Here is a 24,508-nt window from a genome sequence, read left to right as displayed (position 1 = left end):
GTCCACTTAAATCCAAAAACCCGATGTCAGACACGAGAGGGTTCGAGTCTAAAAGTTGCACGTGCAGACTGCACACACGTTGGTGCGGTTTACATTCGGGTCCAGTCGGGTAAAAAATTGCCACTGAATCATGTCGGACTCGGGTCTAATTTTCTCGGGTTTGTCTTGGGCTGGGTCTTTCAAAAAAAAAAAAAATTTATGCACGTTGAATTCGGGTAAAAAGTGATTCGGATCATTTCGGGTTGGGTACATTTCTTTGGACCCGAGACGACCTCTACAATCGATGTGATTTTGTGAGAAAATATCAATATTTACAATGTTACAAACTAAAATAAATAGCTTTCAGGTAAGACGCAGCAGCGCACGGCTAAGACGCAGCAGCGCACGGCTAAGACGCAGCAGCGCACGGCTAAGACGCAGCAGCGCACGGCTAAGACGCAGCAGCGCACGGCTAAGACGCAGCAGCGCACGGCTAAGACGCAGCAGCGCACGGCTAAGACGCAGCAGCGCACGGCTAAGACGCAGCAGCGCACGGCTAAGACGCAGCAGCGCACGGCTAAGACGCAGCAGCGCACGGCTAAGACGCAGCAGCGCACGGCTAAGACGCAGCAGCGCACGGCTAAGACGCAGCAGCGCACGGCTAAGACGCATCCTACGTGAAGTAGTGGTGTAGTGACTTACATGGAAGCGCAGAGAGTAAAACAAAATGGCAATTAGGAAATAGAAATCTAAAACTGGGATTTAAAAGAAAAAAATTTGCCTGCGCTTTAGCATCCGCAATATGTCTCGTACGCTACATCCTATGCTGGAAACGCATTCTCTCGTGAACGTGCGCCGTCATTACTGGATGCTAGTTATTTCAGTTTGTAAAGTGTGGATTACATCTGTGAAGGATAGATAGACTACTTTAGGCAATAAATCAAAAGCACCATTTACTACCATTATAAAGCTTGGAAAAGCCAGGACATTTTCTAATATAACTTGTGTTTGTCTGAAAAAATATGATAACATACATCGAGGATGGCTTGAGGGTGAGTAAATCATAGGGTAATTTTCATTTTTGGGTGAACTATCCCTTTAAAAAAAAAACTTGTTTTGGTCAAATTCTTATCATTTCACAGACGAGATACCAAAATACAAGCGAAAACATCCTCCGAATTGGAGGAAACTGATCTGAAGTATTATAAAGTATGTGCTCCGGTATAGCCCAGTGGTAGAGCATTGCATTAGCTGTGCATGGGTTCGAACCCAAGGAACAAACATACTGATAAATAAAAATGTACACCTTGCAATTCACTGTAAGTTGCTTTGGATAAAAGTGTCTGCCAAATGCAAGTACAAATGTATTTACATAAAAACAGTGCAGCCTTATTAAAAATCACCTGGTGCTAAAATGATGTAAAAAAAAATAAAATACAAAATACTACAGCTCTTATACACCTGTGGTACCATACAGCACAATCTGAAACACTAAAGGATAAAGTAGATGACAATGGACCACTATGAGTGATGTCAGGTAAAGACCCAGAGAGCCTCAGGACATCTTGTGTCAATCAGACACAAGGCAAAGACAACAGAACTCTGTGAATCCGAGTATACATACTTGGCTTCATCCACCACCTCCACCTCTGCCTGCGCTGTGATTGGTGCATTCGAGTGGGCCGCCAGCGGGTCGTCGGCATTCAATTCACCATTGGTTGAGCTAACCACCTGTGTTGGAAAAGCATGAATAAATAAACATTAAAGTCGAAACATCATATGATATTGGTGTAACAATGTTCTGTTAATACATGAAAATGTAGTCATTTCCAAATCAGCGGTCCAAAAGGAAATTTAAATGTGTAGGCTTGTGCTATTGGAAACTACTGAAACTATGTATTGAAAAGTAGTAATCATGTATTTTTATATGCTTTGCAAAAATTATTTTTGTCACAGATACTTAAAAAATTTATTACTCTGCAATCTAAGAAAATGTAGTCTACTTTACTCTTCAGTGTCAGCCAATATATTAATATACGACCCATCCTGTAAAAAGTTTTTTTTCAGTTTTTACATAAAATCATTCTATAATGTAAAGAACATTGTGTGATAATATAATATATTGATATTTTTTAATATTGCCCGACTAAGGTTAAAGATCGACATCAATATGAAATCAAACTTTGATGCTCCTTATCCCATCATTAGATTATGAGACTTTAGTCGCAATTTCACAGACAGCGTCACATATAGCAGCACTAAACTACATCTGAACATATGGTTACATTAGACTGGGTCGCCAAATATATATCTATACATGTTATCTATGAGGCCAGCCAAGATCTGGTATTGTATTTGTTTTGTCTCAAGATCCAGGTTCAATATTGCATGTTCCCAATTTGTTACCCTGGACCACAAAACCAGTCAAAGTTTTTTTTTTTTTTATGAAGACGTATGCATGATCTGAAAGTGAATAAATAAGCTTTCTGTTGATGTATGGTTTGTTAGGATGGGACCAGTGTTGGGGAAAGTTACTTTTAAAAGTAATGCATTACAATATTAAGTTACTCCCCAAAAAAGTAACTAATTGCGTTACTTAGTTACTTTTTAAGTTAATTAATTAAATTATAAAATAATTACTTAAATTATAAAATAAAAAATAAAATCGCAAAAAAGCCCCACCCACTGATTACCATTGAATTTGCATACAAGTTGAAAATAAAAATGAACACGAAAATTTAAACGAAAATGAAAAAGAAAAACAGAACATAAAATTAAAACTGAACTTTACATTTTAATTTTGTCCCTATTATTGCTTGGGCATGAATAAAAAGCCTTTTAAAAAATATATTTACAGATTCCTTTTCAAGCTTGCCTTTTTATTTGGCAGTTTTGACTCAAGATTATATTGAAAATGAAATGTCAAATCATCAATTTAATTTTATTTTTCAATTTGGCCGGAATGATGCTTCATCACGTTTAAAAATGAAAATGAAATAATTTAATATAATGTTTTAATTTTAGCATTTCATTTTCAAATTTGGGACATATTTTGCGATTTTATTTTTTATTTTATAATTTAATTAATTAATTAAAAAAAGTCCAAAAATACCTTCCATATACCATGTCCGTTTCTGGTTCAAACTGTTCCCGCTCAGGAGCACAGAGTGTGTAATTCTACGTTAATATGTTCAGTTTAATTCGGTACATTATTATATTTTTTAATTGAATTAAATAATGCGTTACTTTACTCGTTACTTCAGAAAAGTTATATTATTACGTAATGCGCGTTACTTGTAATGCGTTACGCCCAACACTGGATGGGACAATATTTGGCTGAGATACAACTATTTGAAAATCTGGAATCTGAGGGTGCAAAAACATCTAAATATTGAGAAAATCAACTTTAACCCGTTAACTGGCACCATCCCGTGACAAGAGTATGCAGCAAACAAATACAAACCTTATTTTTTATAAATCTATGTATAAAATAATACTATATTGCATTATTTTAATTTATTACAATAAATTTAAATTGCTATAAATATTTTTTCTTATTTAATATTTTCACCTCCAGACACTTCTGTAAAAAAACTTCAGACCAAAAAAGACCAAAATTAGGATACCAGACCAAAAAATTCCAAAGTTAAATTAATTTAAAGGGGTACATCACCTTTTCATCCCCCACTCAATAAGGGCTGTGCCAAGTAAAGGGTTACATTTGTCCAAATGAAGTCCTTAGTAACAAATATAACTAACAATAAATCATTTTTAAATATATTTCTAGAGTAGAAAATTTACAAAATATCTTCATGGAACATGGTCTTTACTTAATATCCTAATGATTTTTGGCAAAAAGAAATAATTGACCCAAAAAATGTATTGTCGGCTATTGCTACAAATATACCAGAAAGACTTATGACTGGTTTTGTGCTCCAGGGTCGCATTTGTATCACAGACAGACAGCAGGTGTTCATTAGCTTAATGCTTTCTCACAGCCTTAGGGTAACGTTATCTTATGCTGCATTTCATTCAACATGTAAACTGAATTTAAAACTTCCCAATTCTTGTTTGGAAAGATGCAAACTTTATTGCTTAAAAACAACGTAATTCTTCAACGAGTTAGATCGCCTATATTACCCAAGCAATAAGGTGCAAAAGGCTGTGTTGTATTGTTGAAAAATAACTGGCGGGTATAGAGTGTTGATAGGCATGATGCAAAGCGAAGTCAATGCAACCCTTTCAGCCATCACTTATTCACGATACAAACTAGCCTCGAGTACCTTATTGCTTTTATAAAACGGTTATCACACAATACAAATATTAAAGCAAAAAAATATATGTATTAACACAACTTTCATAAAAATAAAATCACTAAAAATTCCCTAACTGACTGAGCAGTAGATGGGTGCAGCAGGCATAGCTGTGTTTATCGTAAATAAAACAACTATTGACCAATCAGAATCAAAGACTTGAACTATCCTCAGATAACAAAGTTACAGGACAGGAAGGCAGAAATGCGATGTAGTGAACATCGAATGAAACGCAGCATTTTTGCACTAAAAGCGTAATCAGAGGGGAACCAATGGAGGACGTGTCTGGAGTAACGCTGCAGATATGAGCACACACAGGAGTCATCGAGCGAGGGGTTAAGCTGTACCTGCACGGAGCCCCCGTGCCTGTCTGCTGCCAGGTGGGAGGTCAGGTAGGAGGTGTTTGTCTGGCGATTGGGCTGCACTTCCCATGCTCCTCTGCGGTCGGAGACGGCCGTCTGCGCGGATGGAGGTGGCGCGGGAGGGAGGGGAGGTGTGGCGAGTGAGCGAGAGCGGGCGGAGTGAGGCCAGGTGACATGCAGCACAATGCAGGGATGAAAATCGACAAGAAACAAAAGAGCCAGTCAAAGCCAGGAAATGGCATTAATGACTGCGGACCGATTGTCCGATTAAATCAACAAGCCAACACAAAATAAAACTTAGGGCATTTAAACAGAGGAAAATAAGCAAAATATTTACTGCGGTTGAATGCGACATTATATGTAGCAAACCATACATGATCTAACGTTAAAATATACTTATTAAAAAAATATATAGTATATATAAATAATTTACACACAATAGCCCATACAGTGCCAATTTTGTTCAAATTAAACTTACTGGGCACTTTATTCATAGTTACAAGAAGGTTCAAGTTATAAAAGTGATTGCACAATCAGATTCAGACAAAAGATTAAACAGATTAATAATTTTAAATAGTGCATGCACTGCAAAAAAAATATTTAAGAATTTTTTTTAGTATTTTTGTCTTCAGTAAAAATATTAAAAAATTCTTAAATAAAGAAGATAAAAGAAAATAAGTCTAGTTTTAAGACCAAAAATATCAAATTTAAGTGATTTTGTGCATAAAACAAGCAAAAAAAATTTGAACGTTTTTCTTAAACACTAAATTCAAGAAAAATACAAGAAAAATTTTCTTACCGCATTGACAGATTTTTTAGCTTGTTTTATGCACAAAATCACATTAATTTGAAATTTCGGTCTAAAAACTAGATCATCAAGAAAAAAGCATCTTAATTTAAGAATTTTTTGATATTTTTACTGAAAACGAGACAAAACTAAGAATTTTTTTCTTGAAAAACATTTTTTGCAGTGTGTGTAGTTTCAATACAGAAATCTAATGCCAAGTTCACACAACATGACTTTAAATGTCGCCCGGTCGCTGTGCTGTTCAGACTACATGACTTGCTATGGAGTCGAAGTCGTTGAGGTGTTCACACTACGTAAATAATCCGCAACAGGTCATCACACACTACACGATCTGAAAACAACCCTGTCATCCAGCGACTCGATCCAGTCCTCAAACCGCATTGTCACAAAAAAAAAATCGCCACACGCTGTAGTGTGCATGTCCGCCTGCCAGGGTACGCAAACTTGTACATTTTTTTTGTAACTTTGCGTGTAGGAAAACACTGCTGTTTGTGCTTTTACTTAACTATGAAGGTGTTAAGGAATGCAACGTCTGCGACCCTATGTGTATGCAGATGCAAGAGCGCCATAGAAACAATGATACAAGATATACACTGCCAAAAATGACATTCTTGGTATTTTTGTCTTGTTTTCAGTACAAATATCTAAAAATTCTTATATTAAGATGCTTTTCTTGTAGAGCAAAACGACCCAAGAAAATAAGTCTAGTTTTTAGACCAAAAATATCAAATTTAAGTCATTTTGTGCATAAAACAAGCAAAAAATCTTGAATCTTGAGTTTTAAACACTAAATTCAAGAAAAATGTACTTACCCCATTGGCAGAATTTTTAGCTTGTTTTATGCAAAAAAATCACTTAAATTTGATATTTTTGGTCTTATTTTCTTGGGTCGTTTTGCTCAAGAAAAAGCATCTTAATTTCAGAATTTTTAGATATTTTTACCTGAAAACGAGACAAAAATACTAAGATTTTTTTTCTTGAAAATCATTTTTTTTTTGCAGTGTACATTTTCTTGATGAGCAAAAGGACAGTTTGGTCATCAAGAAAATATATCTTGAAGCAAGAAAGTATTTTGCAGTGTACCCACACTGCAAAAAAATACTTTCTTACTTAGCATTTTTGTCTTGTTTTCAGTAAAAATATCTAAAAATTCTTAAATTAAGATGTATTTTCTTGATGAGCACAACGACCTAGGAAAATAAGTCTAGTTTTTAGACAAAAAAGTATATAAAATGTAAGCGAATTTGTGCTTTAAACAAGCTAAAAAAATCTGCTAATAGAATAAGAAAACATTTCTTAAAGTAAGTGTTATTAAAGTAAACTTATTTTTTTGCTAGTTGTAAGCACTAACTTTCTTTAAGTTAAAAATTTTTTGTCTCAAAACTACATGCATTTTCCTAGGTCATTTTGCTTATCAAGAAAATACATCTTTATTTAAGAATTTGTTGATATTTTTTACTGAAAACAAGACAAAATTTCTAAAAAACATTTCTTGAAAATCATTTTTTTCAGTGTAATGAAGGGGGGGGGGGGGGGTATTGGGGTTCTTGATGTGCAAAACCACCCAAGAAAATAAGTCTAGTTTTTAGACCAGAAATATCAAATTTAAGTGATTTTGTGCATAAAACAAGCAAGAAATCTGCCAAACATAAATTCACTCCCCATTAGCAGATTTTTCTGCTTGTTTAATGCACAAAATTTGTTGTCTAAAAACAGACTTATGTTCTTGGGTCATTTGGCTCTTCAAGAAAAAGCATCTTAATTTAAGAATTTTTTGATATTTTTACTGAAAATAAGACAACATGAATTTGATTTTTTAATAATTTTTTTCAGTGTAATGGGGGGGTTAGGGTTACAGAAAATTACCCTTATTTTCGAATCCGAATGTTGACAGGTATGCTTTCATGCATTAGCGTCTTTGATGCATTAGCGTGCGCCTATGGTGCGTCGTTGACTAATTCACACAAAGATTGGCAAGCGCCGATTGCCTGCTGATTTGCCCCTGATCACAGCCCTACCTGTCGGCGAGCTTAATGACTTGCTTAAAATCCTGTAGTGTGAACTTGGCATAAGGAACAGTAAAAACGACAATGAAAATAAGTGAACTCTAAAACTTTAGGTGTAACTTTGCTTTCTAAGTAAAAATGTTCATATTGCCTTTCGACTGACTTTACTGAGTTCAGTAGATTCTTGCAGGGTCATAGATATTAGTGTTGTTTTGCCCTCTGAAACAGACTCACTGACGACTAAAACTTCTGCCAAAATGATGATGACTGCACTTTAGGAGGCCCTTGTGTGTTTCAATTCAAGAAACTCTTAACTATATCTGCACTTTTCTTTCCTCACAGGACTCATAATAATATAGTCCTTCCCTTGAATATTCAACATCCTAACCTTGAACCATGTCCACTAATTCAGTCGCACAGCAGGATTCGGCTTATTAAACTTTCTCTTCGGCAGATGAGTTTGTGAGATTTGCAAAGCTGATTTGTACTTGCAAACGTAAAAGGCAGAAAAAGAAGATTGCAGATAAAAATAGCAAATAAATCATTCTTAAGTGATATGCATCAATATATATAATATTAAGATGTTTCACTGCCAGCATGCACTCTGAGCCATGATAAACTGAAGCAGTGCATGCTGTAGCAGACAGCGTGGCCAGTGGGAATCATGTGGGTAGGTTTCGATTCAAACTAAATATATTGCAAAAGCTCTCTTAAATCATAGACTGTGATGCAGTTTATTTCTATATCAGAAAATTTCTCCTGTAATAAAGATATAGGTTCATCACTCTTAAGATACCCAAGGGTGAGATTACCTGATTTCTTAATGGCTGGTGCTGGGAGGGTCTGTCCCTGTGTGCGTGGCTCTCACGTGTTATGGCAGATGCACCTGAATCCACATGGACTGACCCCACTGGTGTGGGCTGTGCATAACACACAAGAACATAGTAAACATCAGTTTCAAGGTTTGACCAAATAAAGAGCGTTGCTCTGTTCCAAAACCTAGTGAGCCGCCTACTACATTTTAAAGCATAGGCAGAAAAGCCGTCCAAAAGGTAGGCAGCTTTTTTGCTGGCTTTCTAGACGCCTTGTTTTTGCCAAATGAAAAAGTAACATGGCATGGATCCTTTGCAGAAAATGCAGTCCCATAATGCATTGCGATGAGCTCCAACCTAGCGGATTGAGTCCAGAGAGTCGAGATAAATGTTGATTATAAATATACTTCATTTACTATTTAATTTAATAAAAAAAACTGCTGCACTGCAAAAAAATATTTTCAAGAAAAAAATCTTAGTATTTTTGTCTTGCTTAAAAAAAAATCTTAAATTAAGATGCTTTTTCTTGAGTAAAACGACCCAAGAAAATAAGTCTAGTTTTTAGACGCAAAATATCAAATTTAAGTGATTTTGTGCATAAAACAGGCAAAAAAATCTGCCAATGAGGTAAGCAAAAAAATCTTGAACATTTTTCTTAAACACTAAATTCAAGAAAAATTAGCTTACCCCATTGGCAGATTTTTTTGCCTGTTTTATGCACAAAATCACTTAAATTTGATATCTTGGGTCTAAAAACTAGACTTACTGAAAACAAGACAAAAATACTAAGACTTTTTTTCTTGAAAATCATTTTTTGCAGTTTAAAAGCTGTCAGATCCGATGGCGAAGTGGGCAGTGTGATCGGACATATACATTGCAAAAAAAGATTTTCAAGAAAAAAAAAGTCTTGTTTTCAGTAAAAATATTTAAAAATTCTTAAATTAAGATGCTTTTTTTGATGAGCAAAACGACACAGGAAAGTAAGTCTAGTTTTTAGGCCAAAAGTATCAAATTTAAGTGATTTTGTGCATAAAAAGCAAAAACATCTGCCAATGGGGTAAGCAAAAAATCTTGAAAATTTTTCTTAAACACTAAATTCAAGAAAAATTCAAGAAAAATTCACTTAAATGTGATATTTTTGGTCTAAAAACTAGACTTATTTTCTTGGGTCGTTTTGCTCATCAAGAAAAAGCATCTCAATGTAAGAATTTTTAGATATTTCTACTTAAAACAAGACAAAAATTTCTAAGAATTTTTTTTCTTGAAAATCATTTTTTGCAGTGTAGTGCTTTTCTGATCCGTCCACCCTGTACTTTCCTGTCTATCACACCAGGCAAAACCCAAAAACATAACTTTACAAATAAAATAAATGCTAAAACTCTCACATCCAGCTTTAACTGTGATTTGAGTTTCTGTATCAAAAGGGATCAACGTCCCTTTATTCCTTAAAATATCTTCCTTTGTGCTCATCAGAACTAAGAAAATTATTCAGGTTTGTAAGAACATGAGAGGAAAAGATGACATTTTCATTTCATTTTTGGGTCAACTATCCCTTTAAAATGGTTCCAATTTGGTCGGGAAGGTCTGTGCCCATGTAGTCAACAGGCAGCGAGTCAGCTCACCGGGTTCAATAACAGGTTTAACATGATTTAAATACAGAAGACATTAACCATGTTGACTTACAATCTGTCTGCCAACCCAGTCATAAGAGTAATCAAATGTGTATCCTTTTCGTTCGAACAACTCCGTAAACAAGGTTCTCAAGTATTCGTAATCTGGCTTCTCGAAGAAATCCAACCGCCTGACATATCGCAGGTATGTGGCCATCTCCTCTGAAACCACAAATGAGAAAAATGCTTTTATCATCGACGCGCTGAGAATGGTCAATGATGAGAATATATAACAGCAAATGCCTCAAGAAAATAAATGGGGTTGATTTAAGATATGAAGAGTTTAGATGCAAAAAAGTTAGTGGTCGACGGATATGTTTTTGATGACTGATCCAGATATTAAGAAAACTGTATGGCCGATATAACACAAATATTATTACAGTAAATAAGAGACAAAACATTGGTGAAAGTAAAAATACATTTCTTACGCATAACATTTATAAATAAACCCTTATAAAGTACTTAAAACATATTTACAAGACACATGTTTAAAAGTGAAAAATTATTGGTAATTTCACTGTCTGTCAGACTTTGGCTTTACATTGAGTGTCTTTTTTATTACAAACATCAAATTTAAGTAATAGAAAAAGTCACTGTCCAATTGAAAAAAAATTATTGACCGATGCCGATAATAAAAAAGTCCAAAAATCTGCCTTTGCAATATATTGTCCTATTCTCTAAGTGCGTCTGACATAATTTCATTTCATGATTTTATTTGATCAGGCTCTTATGTTTAGGTTCAGTAATTTTAAGGTTCTTAGTCAGTAATGAAAATGCCTTATTTTCACAAATGTCTCTTTAGGCATTTCACTGGTAAAAAAAATCCACATCTGTGGACAATGCATAGTACAATAGTTGCAAAATCAATAAAGATGCAACGAGTAACATTGCAAATAATGAAAGTCAGCGGATTCTGCAAACATTTCTGAATTTAGTTGAATTTTGAATGGGATTTAGCAGAATTGAAGTGAAAGTATTTAATACACTGCAAAAAATGACTCTTACTTCGTATTTTTGTCTTGTTTTCGGTAAAAAAATATCAAGTATCTAAAAATTCTTAAATTAAGATGCTTTTTCGACGTCATTACGCAATTACGTAAGGTCGCCCTGACGCGTCACACACCCAGAGGAAAACGAGAAGTTGTGTTTTAAAGGTGCATATTTTTTATTTTTCTTGTCAAAAATGACAATCGCTAGATAAGACCCTTATGCCTCGTTTGGGATGATTTAGAGTCCTTTGAAACTGCAATTTTAAACTGCACTGCAAAAAATGATTTTCAAGAAAAAAAAATCTTAGTATTTTTGTCTTGTTTTCAGTAAAAATATCTAAAAATTCTTAAATTAAGATGCTTTTTCTTGATGAACAAAACGACCCAAGAAAATAAGTCTAGTTTTTAGAGCAAAAATATCAAATTTAAGTGATTTTGTGCATAAAACAAGCAAAAAAAATTCCCAATGGGGTAAGCATTTTTTCTTGAATTTAGTGTTTAAGATAAAGGTTCAAGATTTTTTTGCTTACCCCATTGGCAGATTTTTTTTGCATGTTTTATGCACAAAATCACTTAAATTTTATATTTTTGCTCTAAAAACTAGACTTATTTTCTTGGGTCATTTTGTTCATCAAGAAAAAGCTTCTTAATTTAAGAATTTTTAGATATTTCTATTGAACACAAGACAAAAATACTAAGTTAGAAAGTCATTTTTTGCAGTGTAAAAGTATAATACGTGCCGGGAGAATTCAGTTTATACAATAATATAATTTTTGAAAGAGGTGGCGTTTAGCTGACTTTGCATCAGAGCTCTTCACATGTTGTTGTAAGGGTTAACCGATATACAAGGCCTCACCAGGAAAGTTTTCACAGAGAACTTCAATGGGAGTGTTTCGCTTCGTGTCCCCAATCTTCTGGTAGCGTTCTTTAAGTGTGTCGGCCTGCAAAGTGCACATCAACTTCTCAGTCATTTTAAAATACAACATTTGTTACAGTTTAAATAAAGTAAGCTGTTCAACATACTTTTAGTCCTTGCCAGGGGAGACTTCCCCTGAGGAAATACATAAACATGTGACCCAAAGCCTCAAGGTCATCCCTCCGACTTTGCTCTAAGGGACAAAACAACCAGTAAAACAACAGCGCATTACGATCTACATGTGTACACATTTGTGACCCTAGATCTCTGAAATTGAGATTTATGCATTACCCGAAAGATGAATATTGAGAAAATCGCCTTTAAAGTTGTTCAAACAAAGTCCTTAGCAACACATATTACGTAAGGAATAATTGACAACAGGCTGTTGAATTATAAGAAAATTATTATGCATTATTTTCAAATAATTAAAAGGAGTCAATTATTCCTCTTATACCACGGTTACCACAAACATTGCTCTGGTGCCTGCTTTTAAGACATTTGACAGGTCAGGTGTGCGGTTTACAGAAAAATATCATGTAACATTTCTCAGCCAATCAGAATAAAGCATTCAGCACACCCATTGTATAATAATGATTAATACATGTTTGATATATTCATGATAGGAAATTTACAAAACAATTTCATGGAACATGATCTTTACTTAACATCCTAATAATTTCTGGCATAACAAAATCGATCATTTTGACCCATACAATGTATTGTTGGCTATCGCTATAAATATACCCTGTGCAATTTTAGACTGGTTTTGTGGTCCAGGGACACATATGTAGGCCTATATACACGCACACACTTTTGAACCGATTCAACAATAGCTAACCTCACAAGAAAATACTTGGCTATACACTGAAAGATGATCATATTTATGCATAACAGTACCCAATGCATTTCAAAGCACCACTATAGTATGATACTACAGTAGTATTAACATGATACATCTTCTCCATTAGTGGAATTAAGCAGCCATAAGAAAAAAAAGTGGCGATTATGGCTTAACATTTCATGTCAAATGTCAATTTAAGCACGAGATTATGAAGATGTGAACCACTTACCCTTCCCTAAGTGTGTATTAATAGACATATATCGTGCTGTGCCGGTGAGGCTCTTGTGCTCCCGGTAAGGAATGTGTTTTTTGGTTTCTGGGTCGATGTATTCTTTCGCAAGGCCAAAGTCTATGATGTGAATGATGTGCTCCTTCTTATTGCCTTGCCGCCCGATAAGAAAGTTCTCCGGTTTGACGTCCCGATAGATGAGGTTTTTAGAATGCACATACTCCATGCGAGAAATCTGTGAAGATTGACAGACGCACGCTTATGTTGTAAAGCTAAATCCGGTCGATGGGATTTAAAGTAATGGGTGTTAGACACTTACCAGCTGAATGGCGATCATCAGGACGGTCTTTAGAGAGAAGGTTCGGTCACACAGGTCAAACAGATCCTCAAGACTGGGACCCAGCAGCTCTAGAACCATGGCATTGTATTTCCCACATGGCCCAAAATAAAAGACCTGAGGCAGACCCTCAACTAAAAAAAAACACACAAAACGGAGAATTAGTAACAATAGTCATGTAGTTTATGTTGAATGAAAATTTAAGGAGCAGTTTCCCAGAAAGGGTATAGATCAGGGGTCTCCACTGCAAACAATTACTTTCTTACTTAGTATTTTTGTCTTGTTTTCAGTACAAATATCAAAAAATTCTTAAATTAAGATGTATTTTCTTGATAAGCAAAATGACCTAAGAAAATAAGTCTAGTTTTTAAACAAAAAATATACAATTTAAGTGTATTTGTGCTTAAAACAAGCAAAAATATCTGCCAATGGGGTGAGAAAAAAAAATCTTGAAATAAGTTAACTTTTTTTTTAAACACTTAATTCAAGCTAAATTTTTTCACCCCATTGGCAGATATTTTTGCAACAAATTCACTTAAATTGTATATTTTTTGTTTAAAAACTTGACTTATTTTCTTCGGTCATTTTGCTTATATTTGTACTGAAAACAAGACCAAAATGCTAAGTAAGAAAGTCATTTTTTGCAGTGTGGCAACCACTGCAAAAAATGATTTAAGAAAAAATGTTCTTAGTATTTTTGTCTTGTTTTCAGTAAAATATCTAAAAATTCTGAAATTAAGATGCTTTTTCTTGATAAACAAAACAACCCAAGAAAATAAGTATAGTTTTTAGACAAAAAATATCAACTTTAAGTGATTTTGTGCATAAAACAATCACAAAAAATGTGCCAATGGGGTAAGCTAATTATTCTAGAATTTTTTTATTTATTTAGTGTTTAAGAAAAATGTTCAAGATTTTTTTTTGCTTAGCCCATTGGCAGATTTTTATTTTTTTTGCTTGTTTTTTGCACAAAATCACTTAAATTTGATATTTTTGGTCTAAAAACTAGACTTATTTTCTTGGGTCGTTTTGCTTATCAAGAAAAAGCATCTTAATTTAAGAATGTTTAGATATTTTTACTGAAAACAAGACAAAAATACTAAGAAAATTTTTTCTTGAAAATAATTTTTTGCATATAGCATTTTTTACACTATATATAAAAAATATATATTATATATATATATATATATACATATATACATACATACACATACATACATACATACACATACATACATACATACACATATATACATACATACACATATATACACATATATACATATACATATACATATACATATACATATACATATACATATACATATACATACATACATACATACATACATACATACATACATACATACATACATACATACATACATACATACATACATACATACATACATACATACATACAGTCTACTGAAAACAAGACAAAAACATAAAACAATGGGCACCATGTTTGAGACCACTGGTTTAGATAAATCCAAGACTAGGTCTTAGTTATATTAGGACATTTGAGTAGTTTTTACAAACTAACCTTACTGGTGTGCATCTTGAGACACTGATATATGTTGAAGATATGTCAGTAAAAGTTTTTTTTTAATTAAGGAAGCTCAACTATGCATTTTATTCTGGGATAATCCCTGTCCGGGAAACCGCCCCAATGAGTTCTTTTAGTAAGTTAACTTCTATACTTTCTTATCGGACTAAATAAAAGCCGACTTAAGCTTAAAGTGCAACCTTGCTTACTATAAAACGTACAGTTTAACTTTTGAACAAATCTAATGCTAACAATGATGATGTTGGAACAAAGCACAAAAACCTGTTTGTTAAACAACCAGCTTAACATGAAGAACTACTCACTAATTCTGTCATTATTTATTCAGCCTCAAGTTGTTACAAACCTGTATAAATTTCTTTGTTCTGCTGAACATAAAGGAATATATTTTAAAGAATGTTTGTAACCAGGCAGATCTGGGGCACTATTGACTTCTATAGGGCAAAATAATACTATGGAAGTAAATAGTGCCCCAGATCTGTTTGGTTATAAACATTTTTCAAAATATCTTCATTTGTGTTTAGCTGAACAAAGAAATTTATATAGGTTTGTAACAACTTGAGTGAACAATTTTTCAGTGAACTATCCCTTTAAGTCAGGGGTTCCCAAACTTTTTCCTATCAAGGACCAAAAATCAAACCTGACTGAGGGCCGTGGGCTAAAAGTAAATGTTGCTGTGTAATATTAAAATTAAAGTTGCCTGGTTCTCCTCATTTATAATTTTCTAATATTTAAAAAAACAAAGTTTAGTTTAGGCACCTCTGCTTTCAGTAATTCATTAAATTCATCCAGCCACTAGATGGCAGCATTGTGAGAACAGGACTGAAATAAATAATACATGTTGTCTTAACATCTTTGCCTCACTTTGTCCACTCATCATGAATTATGGTAAAAAAAAGAAATTACTTGAAATGTCAGTGTTAGATTTAAGGAGTGATACTACACCATATTTATTAAGTAAGTCTCTAAACTGTATGCATGTGGGTAGTTTTAGTCTGAGCCCACACTGCTCATTGTGTTGTTGTAACACCCCTGAGAATCAAGCGCACCGTTTGCCTGCCGATGACTCATCTAGTGTTCAGAAAGCATATAACACGTATTGCGTCTCTCTCCAGCTCTAGTGATTAACACGTTTACAAGCTTTCTACTGGCGCTCTCCTGCTAGATGTTGCAGGAACATGTGAGCAAGAATTCAAAGGGTAGTGGGTTCATATATTCATGTATAAATTAATCTATACTCAAATAAAAACTCTATACTTTAAATTTGAATAATGAAAAGTATTTGCTGCATCTGTATAAAAATTAATTGAGAGATGCTCATTGTAACATTCCAAAAATCAAATAAAAGTTTCTAATGCCGAAAAAATTCTAATTCTCAACATCTTTCCTGCATCGATAACAAAAATGATTTTAGAGGTAAAAAAAACAAAACATGAAATTCCAATTCCCATCAGCTTCCTAGCACATTCCCAACACATTCGCTGCACCTGGCATGTTGAAATATTACATGATCAAGGGTACTTACACACTAGATCTTTTTAAATAAAGGTTCTTAAAAAGGTTCAAATTATTATTAAAAAATTGGGCAAATTATTTTTAGCAGTAATCCAACAGCCATCTGTCATTTTACAACTTGTAAATTAAATTCCTAGGCCTGTCCAGCTCGTGACAAGCGTGTATTTGACTTAATGCAGCACGGCACAGTTTGATCTATAGAGCGGCAACTAATGATTATTTTCATAGAAGATTAATCCAAAAAAATTTTTATATATATATATATATATATATATATATATATATATATATATATATATATATCCTTCTATGAAAATAATCATTAGTTGCAGTGCCGTAATTTATATATATATATATCCCAATTAATCAAATAATCTGAACAAAAAAAAATTACTGAATTAAATTTTTCACTTATTATAGCTAAATAAGGCACTAAATTAGGGTATTCACGTGTAAAAGATTACTTTTAAAAGTGCATAGCCACACACTACTAGTCTACAGAGTTTCACTAATATCAGTTGTGTTATATTTTAAACTTTAAATAAAAAACTTTTTTCAGTTTTAAAAAAGTAAAACATTTTTAAATGTCAAAAAATAAAAAAAATTTAGTCTACACAGAAAAGTTTGCCACAGATTAATAAACTTATTTTAATCTCCAACTTTAGACCTTGACTAAAAACCTGGATTTCACCCTTGCTTTAAAACAGATGCATAGTTTGAAGTTCATACTAATTTTATGAAAACCCAACAACAATTAAACAAATACAAACTCACTTATATTAAAGGTGAAAATAAACTTTTATTAGCGTTCGTTTGCACATTTGCTTGCATCACTGTCCTGTCAGGGTTGCCAGATCCGCTTAACAAAACCTGCCCATTGGCCATTTAACATGAGTCCAAAAGCATCCCATTGACTGTTCACAGCCCAAATAACATCAAATGCTACATTGCGCATGGGTCGAACCGTGACAACACATGCGCTCCGAACCGAGACAAACGAACCGAACGGTTCGGATGTTTTTTTCATGTACCGTGCCACTCCTACTGCTGAAGTTTAACACACTCCAATGTGACGGGACAGCGCGAAATCGGCATAATAAAAATCGGCAACAAGTCGTGGTAAAAACACAAAATCGAATGCAACAAGAGTACATGAATCTGCCTCGATGCGTTTATTACACACAGACATCACTTAGTCTATGGGGATCAGGATAGTTTCAGTGTCATATAGAAAGTTTTTTTGATAAATAATGGTAACCACACAGTTTACAGTACACATTAACTTGACTAGTATCTGTTTTTCCTACTATTGACTTCCTAAGTCAATGGGTACTGTCAACGGTTACCAAAATATCTTCTTTTGTGTTCAACCTGTTGGACAGACAAAAGAAACTCATACAGGTTTAGAAAAACATGAGGGAGACTAAATGACAACAGAATTTTAATTTTTGGGTAAACTCTCTCTTTAAAGACGCACACAAACAAACCCAATTCAGCCCGGGAATTAGTTACCAGCGAATTGGGTTTATCATGCCAGAGTTGGTTGATCAGTAGCCAAGTGGTTTCCCAGCCATGCAACACAATGCAGCTACACATTAACCACAGACAAAAGAGAACGTCAATGGACTTTCTAGAGGAAGAGATGCAATCGTGACCTTTTCTTCTGGCTTGGTTTGATGGGAAATTATGACATACAACAAGTGGTTAAAGATCAACTGCTTACAAGGAAGTATTTAGTAGATACGGCAGAGGTCCGTCCTTCTGTGCGTTATTTCAACCATTTAAAAGTGAAACTAAAAGTCTGATGGTATGCTGGCAGAACTCTCCTCAACAAGCCACATCACTAATATTTATACTACGCCATTAGTGAACTTTAGGACCAGCACAGAACTTATCTGTAGGAGATGCTGGGTCAGAGCATCAAATTTACTTTGTGTTTAAATGGCCTGAGCTGATGATACAAGCGAGATGATCGTGGAGAGAGAAAGAGAGCAGGAGGAAAGGATGGACATGGATTACATAAGAGCCAGGGGCGGTGTTATGTCATTCACAAAGCTGTGCTTGAGGATGGAGAGAAGCTCTGCCTCCCACCCTAGCATCCTTCCTTCACCAGCATCCCTCCTACACAACACACGCAGTGGTCAGGACAGCGTGATTAACAAATTGCCCACTTTACCAGGAGCGCTCCTACATAAACATTCCCCACAAGCTCTGCTAAAAACAATAATGATGAGAGGATAGGGTACAACCGGTGATCGGGTTGCATAGCTTGGGTATGGGGCAGTTTGCACTGTATTATCTGCCTGTGCATGGGACACACCTTACCAATGTGTTTTGACTTCCTGCCAGCTACTTTTGTCCGTTCCTAAAACACTAAGAATACACAGGGCGGTGGCACCGTAACAATGAACACAAACCCTCAATCTCAAACGAACTGCAAGTTATAAAACGCAGCAGGCCTCGAATCATTGTGAAACAAGAATCTGTATGGTGGTATTTGTTTTTCCGGTCTGTCAGTCTATTGGCTGTAACATGACCTAAACTGCTGTGATGTCTCAGTAAAGATGCCCATCTCTCTCTCTTTTACCCGAGCCAAAGGATGGGATTTAAAAGGATGATCTCTGGTGCAAACAAAAGAAATCATTACAGCTAAATCAGTGTGTGTAACCTGCTGACATCATATTCAATAAAGAAATTTAAAGTAACTTTATTGGAAAGTAACGATTAAATCGCGTGTCCCATTAAAAATGCCTGTCTGAATTCGGTTTTGAATCCCAAGGCTGCGATTCTTTGTTTCATGCACAGCTTGTGCGTGTACTACGCCATTTGGACAGTAGGAAGTCCTTATCGATCTAAAATCATTATGAGTCGGAGTCGTTTATAACGTGCATTTAAAAAAGCAACACTCGTTAACTAAAAATCATTCAAAATATTCTTTATCATCATGAAAATACCTGAAACAATTTGAAGAACAGCGATATAAATATTTCTGTAGACATTTCCTGGGATAGTGTTTGCAATGCTACTTCTTCTGTCTCACAAAGGGAGTTTCTGCATGAGAGCGCCCCCTGGCGTTCGGATGTGCCGGGATTTTACCGTAATTCATTCAAATTTATTCATTGAGAAAACGCACATTTGCACGGTAAATCGTTACACCCCATATAATACTGGTCTAATCTAACCATAAACTATTAAATAATCGTATATTTTCAATTGTCCTAGCAGCCTTTTTAATGACTCGGAGGGAAAAAATAAAAAATATTTCTACGCATTACGTAACTAATATGCAAATATGTGTTACAACACAAATATATACACATACTTTTAAGATTGTTACCCAGATGCAAAACGTAATAATATATCTATAGTACTATTCGGACGGGATTCGTTTTCTAAAGACGTTTGAAATTCAATGTGACCCCGAAGACGTCTGTGATTTTATGTATCAATTCGGACGGATTAGAATTTACAGGCCAGTCCAGATGTGGGATGTTTCTGTCAGTTTCGTGCGTTTGGGCGTTGCAGAAGATCATGTGCTCTGGAAACACGTGTTTGTGATGTTATAATTTTAATTGTAAAGCAATGTAATTTATGATTTAAATTTTAACTTATACAATTTTTACTTATCCAAATCCTATTCAAGTAGCCTGTGTGTTTTATATAAGTGGCTGCGTATAATAAACCCATAGAAATGAAGAAATCATGATTAATAACAAATTATTATCTTCATTAATTAACAATACCATTTTTGAGTGGACAAAAATAAGGTTGAGTTTCTTACCTGATACGGATATAACAGTGGCCAGTCTTAAAAAAATTTGACTCATCTTGAATACATTTTCTATTCCGCTGAACAAAAAAAAAACATCCATGTCTAAATTAATGGGACGCAGGAAGTACAATATATTGTAAAAAATTATACGCTGGATTTACTTAAAAATATAGTGCATCATTTTTGCATCCCCTTTTCAATTAAGTTTTAATTGAAATTTAATGTAATTGCATAAAATGCTTAAAATTCCATGTAATGCTTACATAAAAATATAGTGCATCATTTTTGCATCCATTTTTTTTTAAGTAAATGAAGCCCTTATTTTTGTCAGTGTAGTAAGACCTTACGGCAGATCACATCAAATTTTTATGGATGTCGTGAGAGAAAAACAAAGACATGGCCAATTCGTAAGGGATCAAAAACACAGAGGACCTCTGACACCTTGTAAAATTAATTCCGTCCGAAAAGGGCTTATGCATTACGAAACTAATTTGAAGTATGTATGTAAATACATAAACATACTTTTAATATTTTACTTATAAATTAATGTCAATATTTAACTTACTATGAAACAAATTCATAAGGTGCCAGTATAAACAGCGTTTATGTTTTTTGCATATTTATGATGAGATTTGCAAATAACTATATTTTGCAGGACTAAAGCTCCAATACTTTATAAGAACATTACAGATGGAGTTTGAATATGATGCTTGTGTGCGTAATCATAACACATGAATCTGAGCAGATGGGTTGGACCCCTATCTCTAGACCAGTGATGTCATTCCTCTCCTCATTGATACGAGCTGTGTGCTCGAGAGAGAGAGAAAGGGACAGACAGATAGACAGACAGACAGAGAGAGAGAGAGTACACTAATCACGCCATCATTTTGGAGAGGATGAGTAATCATCACTAACACTTTCTCATCACGGCCTTACAGTGAATATCCCATTTACCTTTATGGGAAAAAAAAAAACGTTTTTTCCCAAGTGCTTCATTAGACCCCTAAAACTACTTTTAATGTCTATTGTTCGGTCTGATTTTCACTACTGCTCCTTTAATATCACAGAAAGGTCGCTTCATCTTACATGCGATACATCTTCTAAGCAGAGATACAAATTAGCTGGTTAAGCGGTGACATCACTGCATGATATCCAACCAAGTGATGCTGCTAAAAACGGAATTCTCAGAGCATCATGTCTGGGCATGTTCATGTGGAGTGCGTTAGGATAGCAGCATTCATGTTCAGACTTACTAGAAGTTCATTCTTTATGCTGTCCACAGATCACCTTTTTAGTGACGTCAATTAGCAGTAATAAAAATATTAAGTGAAAAAGTAGGGCTGTTAAATGAGTATTCGCGATTAATCACATACAAAATAAAAGTTTGTGTTTGCATAACATACGTGTGTGTCTTGTGTGTAATTAATATTCATGCATACATACATACAAGTGTGTAAATATATATGTGAAAAATGGCACTTATATAATTTTTTTAATTGAATAAGTATGTATAAGCAAGCAAGTAAATAAATAAAATCTATTTAAAATAAATATTAGCCCATATTTTACTCACCCTTAAAGGTGGTGCGTGTAATTTTAGAGGCATTTATTTATTACTTTTTAGATTATATTTACACATTTTAAAAAATTACATATAAATGACATTTTTCTGTGTGTTTATATATACACATAACAGTTACATACAGGACACATATATTACGCAAACACAAACTTATTTTGTATGCGATTAATCACGATTAATCGTTTAACAGCCCAAGAAAAAATGCATAAAAAATGCCACAGACGACAGAGCTAGTTTAACGTTAATCTTTTATTGTTCATCTGCAAAACAAGAAAAAGCTCTGAAAGTGATCACATTTATATTGTTCCTCCGTTTTATTAAAGGAAAAGTTCACCACAAAATTAACAATAGGCTATATTTTACTCACCCTTAAAGTGGTGTGTGTAATCTTAAATGGTATCTGGTGGTGAGATTGTGAATTGCAACCAACTTAATTTTTAAAACGCATATAGTAGCCGCCACAGGACAAACATGTCGTCTAATGGAGCACACACACCACATGCTAGTTCAACGATTTGCATGAGTAGATTACATACAAAGTCAATGCAAAGACGCGATCAGATGCGATCAGACGCAATCAGACGCGAGGCGATGTGAATTGGGCGGCACGATTACCGTGAAAACACGCGCTATTCGCCTCAAACCTGCCTTCGCGCAAGTTGAAAATATTAAACTCCATCGAAAAATTTGCATGACACAAAGTTAAATCCCGCGAGTAATCTAGAGCAAACAACGCAATGCTACGCATTTGGTGTGTATGTAGCATAAGACAATGTAAGGGCGAAACGCGCTCTGTACAGCAGTTTGTCTGATTTGGGGTACTGTAGAAACATGACGGTGACTTCCATATAAGGGCACCCACGGTGTATGTAGATAAAAACAATTCATTCTAAGGTAATAAAAACAATACAGTTCATTATATAAGGTCTTTATACAGCACTGATAATATAGTTATGTGAATTATTAAGGCTGTTACGATTAATCGCGCGTTTTCTCAATGGATGAATTTTAATGAATTACGATAAAATGTCACCACATCCAAAAGCCAGAGGGCGCTCTCATGCAGAAACGCCATTTGTCCCACAGAAGAAGTATCATTACAAATGCTATTTCAGGAAATGTCTAGAGGCATATTTATTAGGGATGGGCATTCGATTAAATTTTTTAGTCGATTGTCGAGAGAATTAACGATCGACTATCGATTAATCATTAATATTATTATAATAAAAAATAATTATTTAACTTTTATAATTCAAAAATGTTGATTACAAAATACAGCGCGTTTTCCATGACCTCTTCATGATTATTCTTTTGAAATCAAAACGGAAGGTCACAGATAAAGGAGTATGGTGTTAAATATTGCACCCTGGTGGTAAAATGTTGAATTGCTGCCACATAGTGAAATTCATTTAATTGTTTCAAGACACACCCTACGCTAGGCAACGCAACCTGCATCAGATAAAAAAGTATTAGATTAATCAATAACAAATTAACGTCATCAACGAAATTGTTAGATCAATTATCGATCGTCGATTAATCATGCCCATCCCTAATTTTTATATCGCTGTTATCAAATTGTTTCAAGTATTTTCACGATAAGAAAAATATTTTGAATGATTATGTTTAGCGCGCTTTTTTAATGCACATTATTAACGACATGTTGTGATTTTAGATTGATAAGGACTTTCTACTGATCACAAGTTGTGCATGAAACACAGAATCGGAGCCACGCGGGGAATGCCATGTATCGTCACAGCCCTATGTATTATATTGCATTTCTGCCAAGAGATCCTTCGAAAAGTTACACAATGCACTCTTTTCAGCTTTATAATGGCATTGGATAGTGCCAAATTTTTAATCACTTAACCTTCAAAGACATTGAATAACTGTATATATTAGTTTTTGATGGATGGATACGCTTTTTGGATGGATACGCACTACATTACAAAGCCGAAAAGAGCCAGGATATTATTAAATATAACTCAGACTGTGTTTGTCTGAAAGAAGAAAGTCATAGACAACTAGGATGGCTTGAGGGCGTTTTTGAGGTGGTGTAGACTCCACTATGCTTTTAAAAACTTTTTCGGTATTGTCCTTGGTCGCACTATGCCTTTACTGTTCATACCTCTGATTGGTCAGTCACTTGTCTAAACTGTAGAACTGACCACTGTTCAGGACAAGAATTTATTCGCCACAATGTGCGCCTAGGTCACCATAACCTGTGTTTAATCTCAAAATTAAATCTCTAGAGAAGATCTAGAGCCATTATCTAACAAACTGGCAAAGTTTGTTATGTAAATAGACTTCATTATTGCATATACATGGCCGTGTTTGGGCTTTGTGGGTATTATTGGATACCTAACGACAAAAGAAACAATACAGCAAAGAACATAGAGTGAATCAGTCTGCATTAAATAATGCACGAATAGCATTTCCTAACAAACCATCAATGACCAAACGTTTCATCCAGGCTTATTTGTCCAAACACGCTGCGCCGAAGGCAAGAGCAAGCGGATGGAGGAAGGTGAGAATCACAAAGCGGCGCATGAGACTCTCCACCCGTCCGTCACCCCATCCCCCTCATCTATAAAGCCTGAGCGGAGAGCTCAGCGGGTGGGCCTGGTGGAGGCAGCAAACCCCGCATTCACATACAGCACCTCCTCCACTGAGGTTACTCCTGTAGAGCCGGGAGGAAAATTGTATTCACTGATGCATCATTATCCTTTCTCCAAAGATTCAGATTTGATGCGTAGTTGAAATATCAAATTAATACTACGGTAGTTACTGGCAAAAAAAATACAGACACGAAC

At 34.7% G+C, this 24,508-nt stretch overlaps 1 protein-coding gene across 4 annotated transcripts in view; it reads right to left on the bottom strand.

Annotated features, from left to right (window-relative positions):
- csnk1g1 (casein kinase 1, gamma 1) overlaps nt 1–24,508 on the bottom strand; it is a 53,543-nt gene that overhangs the window by 8,594 nt on the left and 20,441 nt on the right. For 2 of the 4 annotated variants that reach the window (XM_065261593.2, XM_065261594.2), the window contains exons 5-12: nt 13,245–13,396; nt 12,926–13,160; nt 11,963–12,048; nt 11,796–11,880; nt 9,964–10,112; nt 8,281–8,388; nt 4,640–4,750; nt 1,604–1,710 (exon numbers count right to left, since the gene is read on the bottom strand). In XM_065261593.2, coding sequence (XP_065117665.1) covers nt 1,604–1,710; nt 4,640–4,750; nt 8,281–8,388; nt 9,964–10,112; nt 11,796–11,880; nt 11,963–12,048; nt 12,926–13,160; nt 13,245–13,396 — 1,033 coding nt within the window. The remainder of the gene's footprint in view (nt 1–1,603; nt 1,711–4,639; nt 4,751–8,280; nt 8,389–9,963; nt 10,113–11,795; nt 11,881–11,962; nt 12,049–12,925; nt 13,161–13,244; nt 13,397–24,508) is intronic. The other 2 variants (XM_065261595.2, XM_065261596.2) reach the window with 1 other exon arrangement.

This window comes from Paramisgurnus dabryanus, chromosome 2, assembly GCF_030506205.2.
Source record: "Paramisgurnus dabryanus chromosome 2, PD_genome_1.1, whole genome shotgun sequence".
NCBI classification, from domain to species: domain Eukaryota; kingdom Metazoa; phylum Chordata; class Actinopteri; order Cypriniformes; family Cobitidae; genus Paramisgurnus; species Paramisgurnus dabryanus.
This window is presented reverse-complemented; position numbering and strand designations above follow the sequence as displayed.